The sequence below is a fragment of the Sitodiplosis mosellana genome, unplaced genomic scaffold (genome assembly GCF_009176505.1).
Source record: "Sitodiplosis mosellana isolate CC-2019 unplaced genomic scaffold, AAFC_SMos_1.0 Smas_scaffold_1, whole genome shotgun sequence".
Classification (NCBI taxonomy): domain Eukaryota; kingdom Metazoa; phylum Arthropoda; class Insecta; order Diptera; family Cecidomyiidae; genus Sitodiplosis; species Sitodiplosis mosellana.
Genome location: NW_022595244.1, coordinates 3406295 through 3428600, shown reverse-complemented (window position 1 = coordinate 3428600; position 22306 = coordinate 3406295). Strand labels below are relative to the sequence as shown.

General features: G+C 36.9%; 1 protein-coding gene across 1 annotated transcript; it reads right to left on the bottom strand.

The window, feature by feature from the left end:
• Window positions 1–878: 878 nt before the first annotated feature.
• LOC129569357 (fasciculation and elongation protein zeta-2) lies at window positions 879–21642 on the bottom strand (the record flags this gene model as incomplete). Its single annotated transcript, XM_055448118.1, is given in 5 exon segments — window positions 879–1310; window positions 1401–1490; window positions 1577–1813; window positions 2016–2377; window positions 20860–21642. Coding segments are annotated over 5 exon segments (1230 nt in total). The 3' UTR covers window positions 879–1227.
• Between the last annotated feature and the right edge of the window lie 664 nt (window positions 21643–22306).

Genomic DNA, 22306 nt, shown 5'->3' with positions numbered 1-22306 from the left:
AGAAATTAGCTTCATTTTAAAAGCAAGAACCAAAATCAAAATGTGACAATAAAAGAGCATTATGGATCCTAAATGGAAATACTTAAAATACCTAAGTTGAATCGAATCTGATTCAACGCAATCAAAAACTCAAATTATAATTAAAAATGTTACAATTATTAAAAATTATATCACAATAAAAAAAGAAACGAAAAAAATCATGTGATTTGGTCATATCGGAAACGGATACTGAGTCCAAGGGAGGGGGAAGAAAAGGGGAGGTAAATAATTATTCGATTAAAATGGAAATGAATTTTCATCTCTCTCTCTCTGTGTGGCAGTATCATTTTCACTCGACGGCTTGGTTTTTAACCTTAATCTTTATTTATCTCTTGGCTACTCAAGCTATGAAATGAATATTTTTCTCCTCAATGAAATGGTTAAAATTGACGCCAAATTATTAGCTACACAATGTCCAGGCTCTCAATTTCTATTTAAAGCACGATAATCATGATGCTGAAAAAATATCTTCTTTTTTTGTCTTTTAACTAAATTGTTTGTTTGATTCGCTAGAAAAAAAATTAGAAAAATATGCTCATCTCACTACGAATGGGAGTTACAAAATGGGAATCTCGAAATTCGACTGATCTTTTCTTTTCTACCAAGGGAAGGGTTTGTGCTTGATTATTTTGAGTATTTTTTTTCGGCTTTTGATTATGTGTGTGTGTGTATGAACTGAATCAATGGAATCAAAACAGCTGGTTGTCGGCATTAAGCCGTCGATTTTACTAAAATCATTTTAAAAATTGGATTTAGAAAAAGATCGACTGAGGTTTATGACATCATGATTTCAATGCACATCAAGCGAATCCAAATGAATCTGGATAAAACGTTCCTTAAGCTATTTGTAAAGTTTGCTGCTTTATTTTGTATTTTTCATTTTTTAATTCTCTTCTTTCGCTTATTATAAATAACTAGACTTGTTCATGCGATTTCTTCAAAAGAAAAAAAAAACAAAGAAAAATTACATATCTATCTCTGTTGTTCAGAGCATTTTGTATTTGCTGGATAACAATAGTGTTTTTTTCTGTAGCAAATTATTAGCAGGAGTTAGAACGACAGTAGAAAGTATTTTTGAAATATAAATTAATGTGTTTTTGTGGTTTTTTTATTTGTTTGTGTTTGTGAGTGTATTTTTTTCTTAGTAAGTTGAATTTGGTTTCACTTGAAATGGTTGTCGGTTTCAGCTTACGTTGGACACAGCACTTTCAATATGTAGTCTGTGAGAAGCGTCGGCACCGTTGGACTGTCTTCGTTTATCGCTTTCAGAACTAGACAATTAAAATGGAGAACAAATTCGAATTATTTCCGTTGGAATTTGATCGCTATTCATACGTTGAACTTGAAATATTCACACTCACTTTTTATCAAAACTTGCAGAGCTGGATTGTCTGGTGTGCCATTTTCTGGATGATATGGAATTACTGTAGTCAAGTATTTTGGTTCCAAACCTGTGTAAAACAAAAACTCAATTAATATTCAAATAAGCAAGCCACAACAACGAATTTACCGCGCATATTCAAATTCAATCACTCACCATTTGATGTTGTTGTTTTGCCTTGTGTTTTGTTACGCTTCTTCTCGACATGATATTGACGTCGTTTATTTTGTACGGCCAACAGCAATGAAATGAATGTGTTTTTCATTTCTTTTTCGTATTCGAGTTCATCGCGCAACGCCAATTCGTTTATCAGAGTCTCGGAAAACTCGCGAATTAACACTTCCATTTCCATATAAAGTTCATTGAGCTGTGTGATTGACATTTTTTGCAATTCTAATTCGTGTGAAAAAGAAAGAGCAACAAATTGGTTAATAAATTTCGAAAAAAATAACAAAAATCCAAGTGTTATTATTAAAATATTCATGAAATTTGATAAAAATGATCATTTGCTTATATTTTTACGATTTAAATCGCTTTTTTATTGTAAATTTTTATTAATATTCATAAGATTATGGGAAAAGAAAATGAAACTCACTTTCTTCATAGAGTGGTGCACCCAAGACTTCTTTTGCTTTTTCCATAACTTCCGACACCTCGCCAACGTCTTCATTGTCCGATGAAGTTTCATCCATGATGTCGTCGATTTCCTTAATCACTTCTTCGGCCGATTTGATCGGTTCGTCTTCGGTGTGCAGCCCGCCCAAAATCAAAGCGTGCATGTCGAGATCATTAGCCACAGCCTCGTCTTCCGAACTCAAATCATTCAATTCATCGTCGGGGGTTTCGGCCAATCGTTGATTCAGCTGCAATGCTGGCATGTGCATTTGACGTGCATGTGACTTGGACCAATCGATCGGCAATATGTTACCAAAGTTTCCAGTTATAGTCCACCACATTCTGGAAATGAAGAAAAAACAACAACAAAATTGAAATATAATTGAATAAAACGTTTATTTTGGTTTCTCTATCGATTTCCCATGGGTTTTACTTCAACGAGAAAAAAATTCAAATAGAAATGGCGAAAGTTGGCATTTCAAGCGCTTCTTCAATTTCAATTATTCATAAATGTCATATTCCATTTGGATATTTATCGCAAGCAAATGACACTCATGCCATCATTCAAATACGTGTCATTTCAATTACGCTGGTTTTGGTGAGGACTTTGGCATTTACATTAAATGCTTTTTGATTAATAACCTATTTTGCAACGATAAAGTTAATTCCCTCCCTTAATTGATAGCGTCATACATTTCAATTTGCATTGCCTCTCTCTATAAAAAATATAATTCAAAACTCGACCAAACTAGCAAATCATTAATCAATTCAAGTCGTTGACACCAGCAAAATGGAACAAACAACAAGCGAAAGTTGAATTTTACTGCAGGAAAGGGGCTTGAAACAGTTAAAGAACGATCGATACGTGCGATTTCGAATACAATGAAGAAGTGAATTGAAAAACACGGTCGAGACGTAATTGATTGAGAAATAGGCCGATTCCAATATCGTCATTACAGAGAAATTATTCGAAATTGTTGGCGAGAAATTAGAATTTCATTGAAATACTTGTGGATGCATTCTCATACCTAGGCTCTTAGTCTACAATGTATGATTACTAATTGCTTTGGGAATTAAATGTAAATATGAAAGGCAAAACACCAGTTTTTAGCCACGTGAAAGAATGCAGTATCGCATGAGATACAGACACATTTCCTAGGAAAGTTTCAATTTGAAACCATCAATCAAGAACAGTTCAAGGTACCGTCCAGTTGTTAATGCTACAAAACACAACATGGATTGAATAGAAAAATGGTGTTTGATTTATCTTATTCTGTGATGTACGTTATTTCCTTCATCATTGATGCTATTTTTTCAATTCAATTTTTTTATGTTTCAATCCAGCATTGACTACAATTTTGTTGATCGAATATGCAAATCAAATATTTGCCCAAAGTTTCAAAACATGTGACCACTTAAAGCTGTCAATATCCAAAATGTATGTCAATTCGAATGGAACAAAATTATGACCTCTAAATTTATTATTGCTATCGATTCAATTCGAATGGAGTTCAGTTCGTAAATTGCAAAGAACTGTCAAGATCTCTTATTGATGACAACATCTAGTGTTCAAGTGTGATAAGTGGCCAGTGCTGAGTCAGCACATTGCATAATCATCCCATTCAATGGCCAAATCAAACGTAGAACCAGACAATGTTTTTGGATAACGTCAGCTAGCTCACTGAAAATATCTAGCTGAGCTCAGCGAGTATGCGTTGCGTTTTTTCAATCCAATGGATTCCAATCCCAGCCAATGAACTCCTCTTCGTTTTTATACTGCAAATGCGTTCAAAAAACGCAACGCATACTCGTCAGCCGCTGAGCTCAGCTCAACAGTGGAATGCTTCGTATACTGATACATGTATTTGGTTGGAACTCGGTTGACCGAAGCGCCATCTAAAGAACCGATGGCGAATTCGTGATGTTTGTATGTTATACTTCAGTATGACGTTTGACAGAACGGAGAGTTTACTTGATTGTATTGTCATTAGACTTAAATTATCTAGGTGGTGTTTGCGCTCAATATCAGTTGTCAAATTCAAAGTGAATAGGAGCGTTGGCTCAGCTAGATATTTTCAGTTAGCTAGCTGACGTTATCCAAATACATTGTCTGCGTAGAACAATCTGAATTGAATAAATCCAAATTTCAAGAAGGAAACGGTCATTTGTGTATGATTTTGTCATTTGACACAGGAAATTTCAAATTTGCTAAAAATGTGGGTTTGCGGTTTTGTTTTATCATTGGGTCGATTTGCTGGCCGAATTGAAGTGCTAATGTTTTTATCGCATGTAAAACATTCACGTGAAATAGAAGCACACATATTTGCATGATTGAATGAGCGACCGGGTGAGTGAGTGTGTGGTTGTTTATACAAATTGGATTAACGCAGTGATGAATTTTAATTTATTTATTAACCTATTTTGTGTGTGTGTATTTTCGTTTATAAAGCACTGGTCGAGCGAACGGCATTTGTAAAGTGAATTTCATGGCGTGAATTGAAAAAATAAAAAGTATCTATACTATGTTGTGATGGGTGCAAATCTGTTCGTAACACATACAAAAATGAACTATTGGCAACCGTACAAAATATCCGCACATAAATAACTATGTGTGATTTACGCGAGAAATGAGCAAAGTAAAAGTGAGCACAAAGAATAATGAACGAAAATCGACAGCGAAACATTCTTGGAGGCCGTTGGAAACAATCAAAGTGAAGGAGCGATGATAGCAAATATCATTGAAATGTCGAACAGATTCAAAAGATACGTCAGCCGTTTTTATGACTTTTCTTTTAATCATCTTGCTGAGCATCTAACGTACATAATGGCTCACAATCGTAAATATTTTTTCAAAGCTTGAATTTTTCCTCTCTTTTTCTCTGTTGTTGTTGTGAGTCATTTCGCGCAAGAAATAAACAGCCGAAGAAAAATGGCACGGATAAAGTAGAGCAGAAATTAATACTTCGGCCAGAAGGCATGCTTTCAGAAAAATGTGTGAGAGAAATGCGGCAGTTTGTTGAATGGTGTATTTTGTGATGACAGAAGAGAAAAAAATGTATAATTACAAAAATAAATGGAGAAAAATGTTTTCTTGTTGAAACAAAAGTTTGCATGTGGCACACAAAAAAAACGCAAATTGGGAGTGACCTCATTCATGATGTGCGTTCATTGTCTTTGCCGGTGGATTTTTATTGCAGATTTCTTTCAAATATGAATCACACGGATTTAAATGCATGCGTGTGTGGGTGGATTGAAGCAATGAACATTCCCAGTGACATCATTTGTCATGCTTTCGCTTTAATCCGATCCACTTGACTGTCAATTTTTATTACAATCAGAAATGATATGGATTATCGGATTTCCATGTAACAAGAGCATGAACATTGAACATAAAATATACTTGTGACAAATGAAACCATAGAAACTATATTCATGGAACATATATACACATAGAACATATATGTATATTGAACGGTTGATGGAACATGGAACCGCAAAGTCTGCACCATCGATGGTAACGACAACGGATACGCATTGGTAAACCGATGAAGAACGAAAACAACTGCAACAATACACCGAAAAGTCCCTGGCAGAAAAATATGAACAGCAACAGTCGCCATTGAAATCGATTTTTGAAGTTCTACTTATTGCTCCGCCAAATTTGCGATTGTTGTCAGTTCCACTTGTTTCTCTCTTTTGCCGAAACCACATTCATACAGAGGCGGCTATTGAATGAATATTCAATGCATACAGGCATATTGTATGAAAGTGGAGGACACATATTGTTTGACAAATCCTTGTGTGTGTGTGTGTGCGTGCGTGCGACTGCTGGAGAGATGTCATTTTATCATGATTCCAATTAAATTGTTTTTTTCATTCCCCCTGAATATTGAGTTGATTGTTGTTAATTAATCGCTTTAATGGACGCATATTTTTAGTGTGGAAAAAGTGGTTTCGACACGAATTTCTCGCGCTTGAACGAATGTGAGTGACATCATTTGTGATTACAATATGTCATCAAAGTTAAATGAAATGTCTCTTTAATTACATAACAGTGATGCCATCCAGGCAGGCAGGCCGGGCTGCTTCTGACTCTACATGATGTGTAAACAAATTCTAAGTCTATGGCAGAAATGACAAAACCGGACAAATATTTCTGTCAATTCTACTTTGAAAACTTAATAAAAGTTGCCCTCTTTTTCTTTCTCTTTCTCTCTGCACTGCATGCTTGTTTTATAAATATTAAACGACTTTTTCTTCATCATCATCTAGCCGCTTTGGTTGTTCGTTCAGCGTTTACTGAGAATTTCATTCGCCATTTAAATTAAAAAGATGCTTGCGACGTGAATGAATATAAACCATTCCAGTTGAATCCTGTGGCTTCAATGCTGCATTCAGTGCAACGCCGTGGGGCCTCATTTTGATACTGGTACGGAATGGCATTGTGAATACTGTTTAGTTTGCATGGCTTGTTCATTTTTTCTACATAAACAATGGCTCTTTTTTCAGCATTGCTTGCTGCGCATTTAGTACAAAATGCCAAAAGGCATTATCGCCGAGATGGGACGTAATTATTTTGTTTATAATGGGAAAAATATTGATTCCGAACCATTGAAGGATTTTGACTGATTTCAATCGCAGATTAGACTTAAATCACATTCATATACCGAACGATTTTCCATCAAAAATCCGATCGCATTACGGCTGTAAATTTGGTTTTATGTAACGATTATTGTTCCCATAATCAGGTCATGGAATCACATGATTCAACCTTTCTGTCACATCAAATTTGTTTTAAACTGATTGAAACTATTTTCTTTTTCGTTATTTGGCATGGAAACGATCTCGGAATGTGTTTGGCCTTATTTTGAGCGAGCTTCAAGATTGTCGGTTGTTATTATATCTTCGGACCGTTTTGGGATGAAACAGTTAAAAATGAATAAATTTAGGTGAACAGGCGTGAATTCAATGAAATTAACAGGTAGAAAGCACACCCATTTGATAGAGCAATGGCAACGAACCAAAGAGAGTATTAGACGGATTAACAAGTTGATCGAATCGACGATAACGTTGCAAGAAATGATGAAGATGAAATCTCGCTCAATATTCCATTTCAAGCAACAATTTTCGACAGAGAAGCCGTTGTTCGTCGTTGGTGTTCATTTATGAATATTATAATGCAGTTGCATCGATATCAAAATCACGTTAATTTCTGAATCGATTATTGATTAAAAAAATGTAATAAAATCTGTTTGGATTATGTTTGCATTTCACCGTGGTCGGTGTTCAGTGGCTAAAAAGCATCAATAATGTGGTTTTGCATGACTGCGATATCTAAACTGCGTACGTGAAATTAACATTGACATCAAGTATTTGTGCGAGTCAAAAACACACGAACGGGAAAAAAGAACACATGTTATCTGAATAATGTATGTGGCTAAAGCCATGCACTGGCTGCTGAAGTGAAACTGCGATTATGCAAAATGCATCAGCTACTAGAGAAAATGCAAAGAAACAACAACATACCCATACACAGTTGTAACATCGAGTACGTTGTACTTCATTAAAAACCGTTAAACTGTAATAACAATCTTTTGCTACGTTCGCTGGTAAAACAACACGCTGCATGATACTCGAATCGCTCTTTTTGATTGCGGTGAAAGATACAAGTACTCCAGTTCATATTTGTCGACATACTTTGCTTGTGAAAAACAACAACAACGACAACGAACAAAAAAAACACATCGTTTCAGATCCAATTTATTCGATAACGAATGCAATGGAAATACAATTTTCGTATTTATGCCATTGCACGCTCATTCTTCGCCCGCTGCTGATGATGTGATCTTCGTTTCGTGGTGGGCATTACCATTCATTGATTCCGAAAGCGCAAACATATAATTTTGCACGGAAATTCTCGCATTGATTGATGTGAACTTTTTTTTTCGCGATCATAATCATATGATTTGAACAAAAGGCAAATTTATTATTGAGCACACATTAGCGAAACAAGTTCAATGCAAATGCGCGAACATTTCATTTTACCTGTTATTATTGGGAGAAAAATTTGCTCAAAGTAAAAGTCATCATATCAATGGGTTTGTTTCGAAAAAGAAAGGTGACGCCGACATCAGTTCCTTCACCTCTTTTATAAACGCATTGTAAATGTCACGTTTCATTTTGTAATCAAAGTTTGTATCCAAGTTTTCAGTGTTTATTTGTTCATTGTGTGCTTCGTCCAATCCACCTTAATCTGAATTGATGGCATTTTTTGGTGGTTATCAAAAACAAAATTCCATTTAAATATAGTGTTTCAATGGTGTTTGAATCAAATGGGACGGAAGCTCAAATAAACAAATATTCTTGAATCTACAAATCGTCACGTTCTGTTTCGTTTCGTTTTACTTTTCAAAAGAGTGTTTATTTGTGATCATAATCACGTTAGTGTTTGGGTTCTTCTTTTTTGTCGCTTCGAGTTTGCTGCATTCGCCCGTCTGACAACTGGCTGCCAACATGAATGTAAATATAAACACGGGAAGCAGACGCATTTGGATGTATACCCAAACTGCCGCCGACTTCAGATTGCGCATTTCGGTGTTTGAGTGACAGTCGAAAGCAATGTTTGCATTGCAAACACCATAAAATCGTTCTTCAAAAGAACAAATCAAAGGCGTGTATGTAAATATGTGTTTTATTTTTGGTTTCTCTTGACGCAAAGAAAGATGCAATGGAAAGAAATCATAACTTTTGCTTTTATTCACATTTTACAATATTCAAAACATCAGTGTAAATTGTAAAAGATTGAATAAAATCTATGGAAATCGAGCAATTTAAATTCACTCTCGCTATCTTTCACCACAGCGCTGCAATTTACATAAAAACCATCGGCCATGCGTAAAATCTCTTTTTATCTCGGCGTGTGTGTGTATGAAATCCAACTTTCTTCCAATTCCTTCGACAGGTAAAGTTCAGTCGCCGGTCATTGAATGTTATCGAACATGAAATGGGCATGGCACAATCAACCAAAAGCAAAATATAGTAGAAAATACATAAAGAAATTAATTCGTGATGCATGCAATTGAAAATGTGTTGCCGTGTCATGCCTCTCTGCGTGTATTAGATTCGTTGTTGAATAACGTTCGAGGAAGCCAATTAAAGTGTTGTCGAAAAAAAGAGCAAAATAATCGTACCGGTAGCCAATAATCAACATGAAAAATTATGGAGCCAATGGAGCAAACCTTCGATTACTTCCATGCCGCCAATAAATGAGTCACTGGCACTTTGTTTTCTGGCTCAAGTGGCAAACACACTTGGAAACATACTTAATTAATAATTAATAAAAAGCAAGTGCAAAACACGAATAGCTCTTGCCTATGTTAATGCCAAAAAATATTGGGTAAATACAAGAAAAAATGTAATATTTTCCAACGATAAACATTCCAGTAGCGATTGTATGCCAACTCAAAGCCGACGACAGAAACGAAAAAGGGTGTTTTGACCTTGAATGTGATTTGAGTAGCTGAGACGAAGTATGTTCTTATTTTCCAAGCCATTGCTTACATCGAAGTTTTTGCCCATTTGACGTTATTACTGTCATTATACTAACACGCAGCGGATGGAGAAAAAGCAGTGCGTACCAAAGAATATATGGCGAAAGAAACGTTCTTGTTTTTGTATGGCTGCTCATTAAACAGCGTCAAGTAGACATCAATGCAACATATTCTTTTTGTGCACAGAATAGTTTCAGCTTCTGATTGTAATTATAAGTGCGACAGATTGTGTTGGGCTTATAGAGGCGCTGCATAAAAACTCTACAGATTTTTTTTTGCATAAAGATATCAACGTCAACTGCTCTTGAACGAGCGACGCTTCTTTATCCACAAACGGCTTTCATGTCGATTTAGCAAAAGGCTAGAGATAGCCGAGTTAATGATCTCGTAATACGAGATCAAGGTGAAATTACGGGTATTGCCTTCTCGAGATCATCGCGTCGGCACGCGATTCTAATTTCTACGCATTCATTATGTCAAATGGCTCGTGCATAATTTTCACACATTCGACAAGAGGGAGAGAGTGAGTTAAGTGGGCCTCATTGAGAATTCTAATGACTATTACTGTCTGTTTAGATCCATTGAACCCTTAACAAGCGTTGCAAAGTCAATCTTTTTTTTTTTGCTTTTCAGAATTGCACACCATTTTTACAGTGAATCGCTTGTTTTTTCTTTTCAAAAATAAATCACTGACCGAAAAATGAGTCAGACTCGAACAAATATATAAATCATCATTGAAACACACTCCCATCTCTATTGTGACGCATCCAAAATATTGCGGCGTAAAAATGTTGCGCATTTCAACGCCATCGTACCTCGTTACGATTGAGATCAACGAGCGTTCGCGCGCGCGCGCACAAATACGAAAAAATAAACAGTATTTCATGTTTAATTAACATTCATGGGGCGAATGAGTCATCGCATTGCTGAAACTATTTTTGGTCGATATCCAAAATACCAACAATTACGACGGCGACGTTATGATCTAACATTGGTGAAGGCAAATATTCGCGTTGAAATTTCCAATCTAATGCTTAGAACTTGGACTTCATGCTGAATTAATTAGCCAAATGGAAGACAATGGCTAAACTACATAATGCGTACCGTGTACAACGGCATGAAAACGTGCTGCGCACTCATCACTTCGTGTATTGTACAGCACAGCAACATTACCCACAAATGACGCTTCAATTGATACGATCAATAAAAAAAAGAGCGCACCATTTGTTTGACCGTCCATAAAATACAATGCCATATTGGTGTCGTTTACCGGTGTTGGGTTTACCAAAAATAGTTGCGACTATTGAATTTCGATTTTGGAAAATGCATTCGGTTACGAAACGTGGTCGCTGCTTCGATTGCATATTTGGTCAGCGGTTTGCGTTTTGTTTTTCGGTCTCACTTTAGCTCGTTTCTTTTTTTCCACAATCCGAAATTTAATCGGTGGTCAAAAACGAATATGAATGCGGTCGAGCTAATAGTGTATGAACGCGAGGCCTTTAAACTGCTTAATCGCTTGAACGATCGAATGATTTAATTGAATGGCAAAGAAAATATGTTCGAAAATGTTGCGCGTTCGAATTGTTCGCTTCGCGATGATGAAATGCACTCAGAATATCCTGAAAATACTTTCAGCTGCACTTACGGAGGAGGATGTAAACAACAATTTATTGACCATTAAAAAAAAGAGCGCGATAAAATACGATTATTTTTTTGTGCTATTCACGTACAGGATGGTGGCATTTTAAAAGCAAAAAAAATAATGTTGGTGTGCAATGAATGGGAACAAAGCGACGAAAACGACGAAGATGCACAGCACAATAAATAATGAAGCGATTGCATATGTGGTTGGATTTCGTATAAGGTAAAAGGTAGGCTCTCTGACAAACCTCTCGCGAAAAATTTATATTGTGGCTGGTTTGCCGTTCGTTTCGTCTCATTAAATTAAATCTCTTCTCCTTCTTCTTCGGTTGCATCGTGTTCGAAAGCAAAAACATCGTCTTGTTGTATCATCATCTTCATCGATGGAGAAAACTTTCTTGAATAAAAATGATAAATCTATTGAGAAAAACAAAACAAAAAATGGCGAGGAACGAGAAATATGGCGAAAAACGATAACAACGGCAACGGCAACAGCGACGTACGGCCTACGAGAGATGGCTCGAGGGAAAATGTTTTAAAAACATCAAACACATGCCGAAAAAAACACACGTTATGAAGCACTGCGAGTTTGCACTCGGAATGCAGACAGAAGATTGAGTCTCACTGATGATGACGCATTACAGCTATACACACATGGCAAATTCATCGAAACCAATTCAGCGAATTCGCGCACGGCATTCCACCGTGCTGCAGCATGGCTCTTTAGAGAGAGAGAGAGAGAGAGAGACAGAGAGAGAGAGAGAGAGAGAGAAGAACAAGTTTAGAAATGCGCGGAAATAGTACAGAGAAGCCAAACAGTCGCGACGCACAAATAAATAAGTTAAGGTTAATACTGGAAACTGATGCAATCGCCATAAACTGATTTCTCACTGTGTTCCATTTTTAAAATGAACATTTGATTTCTCAGCCGCGTGAAGAGTTAAAGAAAACTGAAAACGGAAAAATCAATAACTTCGACAGAATCGAGAAACAAATGTTCGTGAAGCCTGTGTGAAACTGTGTCGCTGTGCCGATTTCCATAGCTCATTTGACAATATAAATGCAACGCTCACACATTCGGTTTGACATTTTCGCGCGCGCTCAAACGACATGCGACATTGCAACTGCAGTGCACGAGCTGTTTCTTTGCTTCACGATCGATTGGAATCGATTTACTTTATAGCCGTCATTTGGCATGGTTTTGTTCATGCATTTTTTTCGCACTCCACCGAAGCGTTCGGCTTAACAAGATTGTACTCAATTTAGTTGCAAACGAAAAACGCTGTTGTGTGGGTCGTTGTTACATTGATATAATTATTTACATAAATTACTCTGTTTATTTATGCGCTGGTAATTGAGTTATCGGCGCGCCTTCACTCTGCTCAATCGATGCGATTCACTTGGGGATTTTTCTATCTCGCACACACACATCGATTACAGCCTCAAAACTGGCTGCTTTTTCTGAAATGTTTTATGTAAACTCATCGAATTGTTTTTAGCACTTTCACACATCTTCTAACATGAAATATGCGATCGATTATATCGTTCACTCAGCAACCGAACCGAACGAGTGAGCGAGCGGCTGAGCGAGAACATGGGGCAATGTGTTGTTGTAACACATCGCAGTGCTGAAACAAATATTCGAATAAATGGTTTTCGAAATGTTTCGAAAGGAATTCAAAAATGCGTCTATTAGCATCTATTCTTATCTAATGAGACTAAAGAAGCAATGCCGATTCGGATTTTTCTTTAGTTTTTCAACCTTTTTCCTCCTTCTTCCAAACACAATTTCTAAATAAGCAAATGGAAATCTATTTAGTAGATCAACGATCCCCGCTGGGCTGTAGACAAATTTTATCAGATTAATGATGATTCCAGAGACTAAAATGCAATTATTTCACAGCCAGACTCCGATTTTAGTGACTAAATGGCGTTTTTCAATAGCCATGAGGTGCATAAAGGCCTATTTGATTGCCATGCATTTAACACAACATTCATGGTGCACCAAAGCAAAAGCCCGACAACTATGGCATGTTTGGATCTGGAGACAAACAATCCATTTGTTGTGTTTTTGGGTTTGAGCCGAAACATGGTATTTTAAGCGGGCTTCGTTGAGAGATAGAGTATGTGTATCGATTGCATCCCAACATTCTTTATCTCAGGTAAAAGGAAAACATATGTTGCACACTTACTGCCCGAAACACAAACGGTTGGGCAAGGTTTTTTTCAACCGACGACTGAGAAAACATATAAAAACCAGAGAAAGAGACAGAGAGAGAGAGAGAGAGAAAGATAGAGAGAGAGAGAGAGAGAGAGTTTGTGTCGAGATACCGGTAAATTGTGCAGGTGAACTCTTTTCTACAGTTTCACAAAGATCATCTTTCACCTTGCTATGGGAGACACGATGCAGCACAGATCGTATATACAGAAATGAAAAGAAACACAAACAGAAAAAAATGAAGAGAAAAAAAATAAATATCAGCGAGTTAAATTAAAGTTTTAGCCATCTGGCACTTGAAACAGTATCTATGGTTGGAATCACATGCGATTGTTTTTCTTTTGCTCAAGGCGCGTTTAAACTGATTGTGATTCTTTGTTTGGCAATGAGCTTACCATTTTGAAGAAGAGAAAATAATAAACGAAATGCGATCTATTGAAAAATTTCCGATTGTCATCGTTCATAATATCATCACACAATTCAAAAGGTAATTTCTTCAGCTCACAATTGACAATTGAATGGAATTTGTAGGATTCAATGTTCGTGATTTACATACGAAAAGTGCGGTAGCAATGTTATTCAGAAGGTTTAAAAATGTCATGTTCATCGTATGCTACATCCATCCATCCATCATAAAATATTTACGAGAGGAAAAATACCGTCGAAACACTTCAGAAACATTGACATTAGAAACTTTCAGTGGAATTACGTGCAATTGGATGCGTTGAGTGAAAACTTGCCAGCGAATAGTTGAAAAGTGCATGTTCACGTGCTGGTAATGTATGTGCGGCTAATAAATCGATCAACTTTTCTTTTTTTCCTCTTCATTTCGTCTGACATTCCACTCGACAATATAATTGTTTTTCAAACAGTTTCATACAATGTGAGCCGAAAAAAAACCGAGCCGAGCTGACATCACTCGGCGCAATGAAAACCGAAGCGGTGTGCCGTATGGGAAATTGTAGAAAAGAAATGAAGCGAAATTTTGACATGCAATGCAAGCCAGCGTAAAAAATCATAATTGCGTTCATTGTTCTCATTTGCAACATTTCACGTCTCATTTCAGTTTTCAGCCGAAACGAACCGCAAAAATACATTTTAATGTGTTAAATTGTACAATCTATAAGTTTCATTCAATCGATTGGCCAATAACGAGCGAACGAACAAAATAAATGAATTGTACACGTTGCAAGAAAAAGAAATAAAATGTGAAATAATTGACAGCTAAAAGGCTGAAAAACCAATAAAGGTGCAAATAATAAATGAAGGTGCGAATGGTTCTACACCGTGGAGGAAACGGCACGGCAAACAAAAATTAAATGAAAACTCTTGTTTGTTCGCTTTTTGAAAACATATTTGCTGAGTGTGAGAGTTGTGAGTGTATTCGTTAAAGCCGTCAATTAAACGAACCGACCGATTCAGTGTTTGCACTGCAATATTTGCTAAATGAATTACGGCTCTTTTGGCATAATGCTTTTTTTCTTGCCGATTTGTGTTTTTTTACTTCTTGTCGAACGCTAGAATTGAAACGCTCACGCTGTTTCGTTGTCAAAACACATTCTTAGTGAGAAAAAAAAACACACCAAATAGTTGAGTGGTAATTAAAATGCGCCAGGATTGTATGTGTATGTTTTTGTTTGTTCGTTGCCCATCACAAAAACTTCATCTGTTCAACGACATTGAACATACCGCGCACTTTCGTGGTTCATGTCTAAAAATACGCATCGATGATACCAGTTCATCAAATGCAGTGCAAAGCGCGCATAGCACAAACACACACAAAATTGCGCGACCTGAGAGAAAATAGTTTTGTGTCGGCTGTGCCATTTATTTATGGCTTTGTTCCTCATTTAATTAAAATACATTTCGGCTAATCGTTAAATAGCTAATGATTTATGTGTGGCTGTGCTGGTTTCGCGTTTAAATAAACAAATGGATCGTTTATATGCGAAATTGGCGCGCGAGCCGTTTTCTTCTCTCTGCATTTTTTTTCTTCTTTTCGTTCTCTTCTTATACGTAATGCTCAAGTGCATTGTTTTCTACTCTAGTTCTCGGCAATTCTTTGTGTCGCCCTTTGTTCGTGCCAGGCAATGTAGCGTGATGACACACTTGTGCACTTTGCATTTTCCCAGAAAATTGTCTTACAACAACCAACTCTTTTAAGAATAACGACAAAAAGGGAATCTCTTTAACGATTCAGAAGGAAAAAATCACTTTATTTACGGTAAAATGAATCGCAAATTTAGTAACAAGCTCTTTTTAATGCATAAACAATTCATGTATAAAAATATGATTTATTTTTTTATGGAACATTTCCATCGCGATTTTCTTTTTCGTTGTTGTTTGGCTGTCCGCTGTTGTTCCCTGTTCGTTTTATAATTGGCACCTGTTTTGTCGAGCCATTGAAAATGTGCAATTTTTTTACGAAAATGGGCATATTCAGAACTATTCCGAGTTAATCACTGAACCAAAAGCCGATTATGAACATTCCAAAATTAGAAACGCCCGTCTGCCAGGCTGCACTCATGAATGCACTTCTCATTCGATTGACATCAAAGCTAACTGCTTTTAATTTATTTAGATGAATTCCATTTTTTTCGGTCTTTCTTTATATGGAAGGCAAAAAATCTACTCGAATGCACAGGCACACTCAACAGCGCGCTGAGCAAGAGCATTCTCTTCTATCAAATCGACCTGATTTTGATTCGCTTCAGCTACTTCGCTTGTGAGTTTTGTCGTCATTTCGGCGAATGGAATGAAAAAACTTTTAAGAGCGTTCATTATGTTCAATTTAAAGTTCTTGGAAAGCACTACGAGCGCACACAAAAAAAACTAAAAAGGAAGGAAGCAAAAGTCATTTGATAACATGGAAAAAAAAACTTTTTGCTCTATTTTTCCAGTATTCTACCCGAAAACATCAAGATAAGAGCTCTGGCCCAATGCGCAACATTGTTCGAACAGTTGGAATTACGTAACACAGAATTCTCGCATTGTGTGTATTTGTGGCAGATATTTGCCAATGCCCCGATTTGGTTGTTCCGATGCAAAAAAAGTGCCCGATCGAATTGGGTTTCGGAACGGAAAATCAGTAAAGTATAAAAAGGGTCGTTGGGTCATATTTGCAGTTAGCAGTTGCCATTGTGTACATGTTGTTTATGGTTCAGTGATTTTATTAGTTTGTTATTGAAAGCCGCAGCAATTGTTATGATTGAGCCGAAACATAAACAAACAGTACCATAGAATTGTGGGCGTTTAACAACAACAACAGCAGCAGCATCATCACCATCGGTATGATTAGACGAACAAGTGCGTTCGATCGGAAATTAAATTGTGAACATAGTATTGAGATTAGCGTAAGACGAAAAAGCAACGAAATTCTGAAATGATTTACAGATGTCGATACACCAAACTGAAAAAATGACATGAAATCATCGAGTGTGTTTCGGCTTCGCAGTGAGATAAATAACCAAACAGTGCTGCGTATATTTACATACTGAAAGCCCTTAAATTGTGGAAAAAACACGCACTGAATTGATTAAGCGTTAGAACGAAGCAGCAAAAAATGGATTTTCTCTCATTCTTCGCAGGAAATGGTCTGGCTTCATTAATACATTCGGCGATGATTTGTGATAATGTCAAAAACAGATCACATATGTTTCGACCGCGCTGGTTTTTTGATTTATTGAAACGCGCCATAATTTGCGCACTTGAGCGCCGAATGAGACGTCAAGTGCGTAAGGAAGGAAGACAGCGATTAATGAACTCCTCTTCATTATTTGGTTGTTTACAGTTTTTATTTTCTCTCACGCGCCGCAGTTTTTTTCATTCGTTGTGGCCACGACAACGAGACACACGACAGAGATTGATTCGAAATGATAAAACGTAAAATTAGAACGTGCAGTTCACACCATCGATGGCGTGGAGCGAAGCTGCGGTGAAAATTGAAATAAAATATAATTCATGATATTATTATCACACAGCGGAATCTAATAATTTAGCCCAGATCCATTAAGCCATTTTGACGTTTTGATCTTGCATCATTTGCGTGTGCTGTATGCACAGGCACAATCTATATATGCATTTTTTTGATAAGTCACAGCCGGTTCTGGCATTTTAAAATATATTCCGCTCATGTGCGTTCAACGCCGACAGTTTCGCCTCATATTTCACTGACATTGTTTTATTTTTTAAATAAGAGTTTCTCGTTGCATAGCAAACTGGCACATACGAATGGGAATCATATGATGGGCGTTATCAAAACAAACATTTCGAAATAATTTTAGAAAGGAAAAAAAGTGAAAAGATTCCCCCAATAGTCATATGAAATGGACAGAGAAATTCGTCAGCGTTTATCTCATGATTTCGAGAATGTTTTGATTTTTGCTGCTCTTCCTCGGTTGGCGCATTACAAAATTGCAACGAATTTAATCCGATTCTCGTTCCGTTTCGCAATGAAACTATCGTTCCGAATGTTAGAATGTTCAACAGAGCGCAAACGAGGCCGTTTTTGTGTGTGTTTTTCCTTTTTTTTATTTTTAACTTTTCATCATGATGTGAACGAAACCATTTCTATGCAGTTTCAAGGTGATCTCTGTTACTCGATCTCGGGCTATTTCCGTTTTTTCTCTGTCTCTCACATTCTAAATGTGCCACAATTAGCAGTACTATTTAAATGTTTTATCACACCAACTGGCCGATGTGTATGTGTGTGCAATAAAGAAGCGATTTGTTTTTTTTCGTTCTTTTGTGAAAAACCAGCACATTTTCACAGAATAAGCTGTGTGACAAAGAAAAACTACCGTCACTCATTCTTTTATGATGCCAACTGTGCATTTCGAATTGAATTTTCATTGCTTTGATGTGATGCATTGAAACGCGTTCACAAAGCAACCAGAGGGGAGCCCATTCAATTTGAAATCGTACGACAAAAGCGATAAATGTCTTATGTGTTTCATTTTATTTTAGTTTGTTTGACTAAGAAAGCGTTCACAATCGAAATGGCTCACCAAGAACTTGCATGTCTTTGAAACATTAGCAGCAGCCGAACGAACGACACAATTACGTTGGGTATACACAGAATGCAATGACGAATGTTTGGCTGAAAACTACTGTACCATGCAGCAAACGAAATGGATATAAGCATCGAATAATACAAAAAAATGTATCCATAAATTTTAATGCCCGAAAGTCGTCGAATAGGCTGTACACGTCATACATGCGAAACAACAGTAAATGCAAATAAAATAATCGCATCCCTTCAGCAACAGCAACAGCAACGAAATATTCAATGGCGACGGCGACGGCGACGAAGACGACGGCGGTGGCGGCAGCAGTGACGGCATAGTATCGTCGACGCTAGGGGATTCGTTGATTCTATATTCAGAGCATATGAAGGAAAGGAAAAAAAACGATGGTCGATGACTCATCGCGTCGTATGAACTTTCCTTGTTTACTATAGGGAGAGCGTGGGGCTGTTTATTGCAGTCAATGAATAAAACACATTTTTACTAAAGTGGTATTGGTTTTTCTTCCTTCGTTTCTTTCAATTGTCTAGGATTTAAAATCCCATTATGAATTCACACTCTCGCACACCGGCAACGGGGATATGAGATCAAGATGATGCTTTTTAGCGATAGTATTTTTATTGTGGATTCAAATAAAAGATAATATCGCGCACACAGCATGACATGTTTGTTTAACCTGGTACAACTGGTGAATGGGATAATTATTCACCGCGTTTGATTTCAATGAAAATCCATTTCAATTTATTATTTTCTTTTCGAAATGCGTCGATAAATCGACAGAAACATAGCATTCCGAATACGGTAAAAAGATGGGCGAGGAAATGAGAGTATGATTAGTGCGGGCCGTATCAAATGGTATTATCCTTGCGCATGCTCACAATGGGATTTGTAAATTTCTGCGTAAATAATAGTATATGTTGAATCAACTAGAAGCTATCATAATGTTCGATATAAAGTCAACAGCTTGCCGTTGCCCCCGTAAAAGAAAACCGCTTCAAAAGGCTATAAAATAGATAAGAGTAAAAGAAAAAAAATTGAACCATGCAGCCGAATGATTCACTGGCACCAGCCAATTCAAATCATATATTTATATGTTGTCGACATAAAAGGGAACAACGGAAGGAACACACATCGCAAACGATATACTATGCGAGCCGCGAGAACGAGAGACACTCAAACTGAAGGTGAAATGTAGAACATTGCAGTTCACCAAACCAAGCGAAGAAGGAAAAAAAATGCAATGGAAAAAAGCATTTGAAATGCGAGTACACTGCAGTTGCATTTAATCAAGGGATTTGCTTGTTCTTTTCTTTCTTTCGTTTTTTCGCTTCTCTTTCTCCTTTGTTCGGTTTATTCCCTTTTGCACACGGAACGTGATATTTCAACTCTTCGCTTACATTCGAAGGATGACTGCGGCAAATAAATTCGAAATATATGTGTCGCTTTTCATTGAATTCGTTGGCTTTGGTTGTTCTGGTGCTGTGTGCTCAGCACAATGGAATGAAAGATTTTTTTTTCGTTGTTAGTCTCAATTGTTAGTTTAGCAAAGTCCTGATGCGAAACATGGTGTCATAAATTATCCTACGTTTTATTTTACATTTTGTTTGAAGGTTTTTGAATCGTTGTGTCTATTGCTTTCAAATTTTCATATTTTTTTCGCTACGCCGCAACACATTCACGATAAAATCAAGAGAGACAAATTATGTCTATAAATAAAAACAAAGATAAAGAGATTGAATATTTCTGCTTAGAAATGAAAAAAACAAATTGTGGAATTTACGATGAAATTCACGCATTTTTCCTGCCATCAATTTTGAGGCCACATTTTCAGGAATCCGAAACGAATTACATAAGTGCGAAGAAAAAAATGAAAGCAAAATACTAGACTAAGCAGAACGATATGTGCAATTTATTTATTTTTTTGCTCTGTTGTTATGTTCACGATTCAATTCCCGTTCGAAGAAGCAACAAAGAAAAAATTGCGCTCTGATCGCGCATCCAATAAATCGCTAGACGATGAAATTATAGAGCACTTGTTTCTCGGTCAAATCGAAACTAGAACTTAAATGAACGTCATTTCATATACGCTGATTTTTTTTTTATTATTATCGTTGGCTGCGTTCATTAAATGAGCAGCGCAAACGGGCATAAAATTGCCTTTTTCCGATGATGTCATGTCGTGTGGTGACTTTAATAAAAATGCGAATGATTAAACTTTGTGATTAGGTTTATTCACGATGCCTTGCGGCAAGAGACATGATGCATCGAAACGACCAACGATTTGATCTCTTTATTTGTTTTCTTTCTCTCTGGTGAATCATCCATAGTGATATGAGTGAAGTTTTTGACTAAAACAGAACAAAAATGAATTGAAAATAAGTGTCAACTTACTGGCATTCGTTCATGATTTCCTCTTGGCTTCGAACCTGTACCGGTGCCAATTCCTCGACCGATTGTTCATAATTGCCAAAGCATTTTGTGATTTTCTCATCGAATGTATTCACCAGATCCTCCAAGCTTCCGGTGAATGCTTCGGCAAAATTATCCATCGTGTCTTTCAGATTGCGATTCAATGCGTCCGATTTGAGGTCGGTCGCTGCTGGTTTTTCGTCAATTTTATTGTTATTATCCTTGTTGTTGGTGTTATTGCAACTACCTTTGATTGCCTCCTCCAACAAGTACAAGTTGTCATTCTCTTTTAAATTCAAATTGAGTGCATCGGTGATTGCTGCTTTAAGCGTTGCATTCGATGATTGGTAGTCAACTGGACCCCATTCGTCAGTCTCTTCAAATTTGGCCAGAGGAGCTTCAAATTTTAACTCAGCCATTTTGTTAGCCAGGTCCCGCATGGCACACCGTACACACAATCAATTCACAACTTCGCAAGAAAAATGTTAGTCAAATCCGGAATCGAAATCACTTGCACCGAAAAACCACTGGGTATTGCGATGCAAATAGTAATTCAGTAACCGAGATGACACTATGTGATTTTAATGCAAATTCACTATCGCTCGTGGCACCGTTTTCTATTTATTTTGGCTGTAGAAAATATTCAATCTGTCACTGCACCAAGCACATTCACATGTGGTCAATAAATATTCCTTTTTTTTGGATTTTTATCGCATGAGAAGAAATCCTAGATGTTTTCCCCCTTTTAATCTTCGATTATTAACACTTTTATAATGACAATAATATATAAATACAAAATCTCTTTTTCTTTGCTAAATCACGGAGGTTTTTCCTTTTAAAAATGATGTATTTACTGCGTTGTAAATACACTTTTCACTTCGACACTGAATAGGCTTTATTTTGTATTTCGGTTGGGTTGAAGATTATCGATTTTCTTTCCTCGTTGTGATGTCCTATTCCTTGTGCGAGAATGGTACATAAAACAAACGAAATCACCACAGAAGCGCGAAATGTCAGGCGGATAATACGGAATGTACTGGGCTTTAGTACACACGCGCACACTGTCTGTTCTGTTCGTCGAGCAAAAACGAAACGAATGATGTGTGTCTACGGCAACGGTCGAACGAAAACTAAAACACCAACCAAACGGCAACATGAATATTTCAGCACAGCGACGGAGCCAAACAAACAAAATAACGAACGAATCGGCGAAAGGGAGAAAGAGTCAAAGGCACACAGTGCTGATGCGAATGAGTATGAGTATGTGTGTGTTTGTGAGTGAGTGAGTGAGTATTTGCATGTGTTTGTGTGTTTGGTTGCAATGCAAATGCTGGTCTCTCGTTCTGTGGGAGAGCGGTGAAATGCAGAAAATTTTGATAACTGAGAGAGAGAGAGAGAGAGAGAGAGAGAGAGAGAGAGAGAGAGAGAG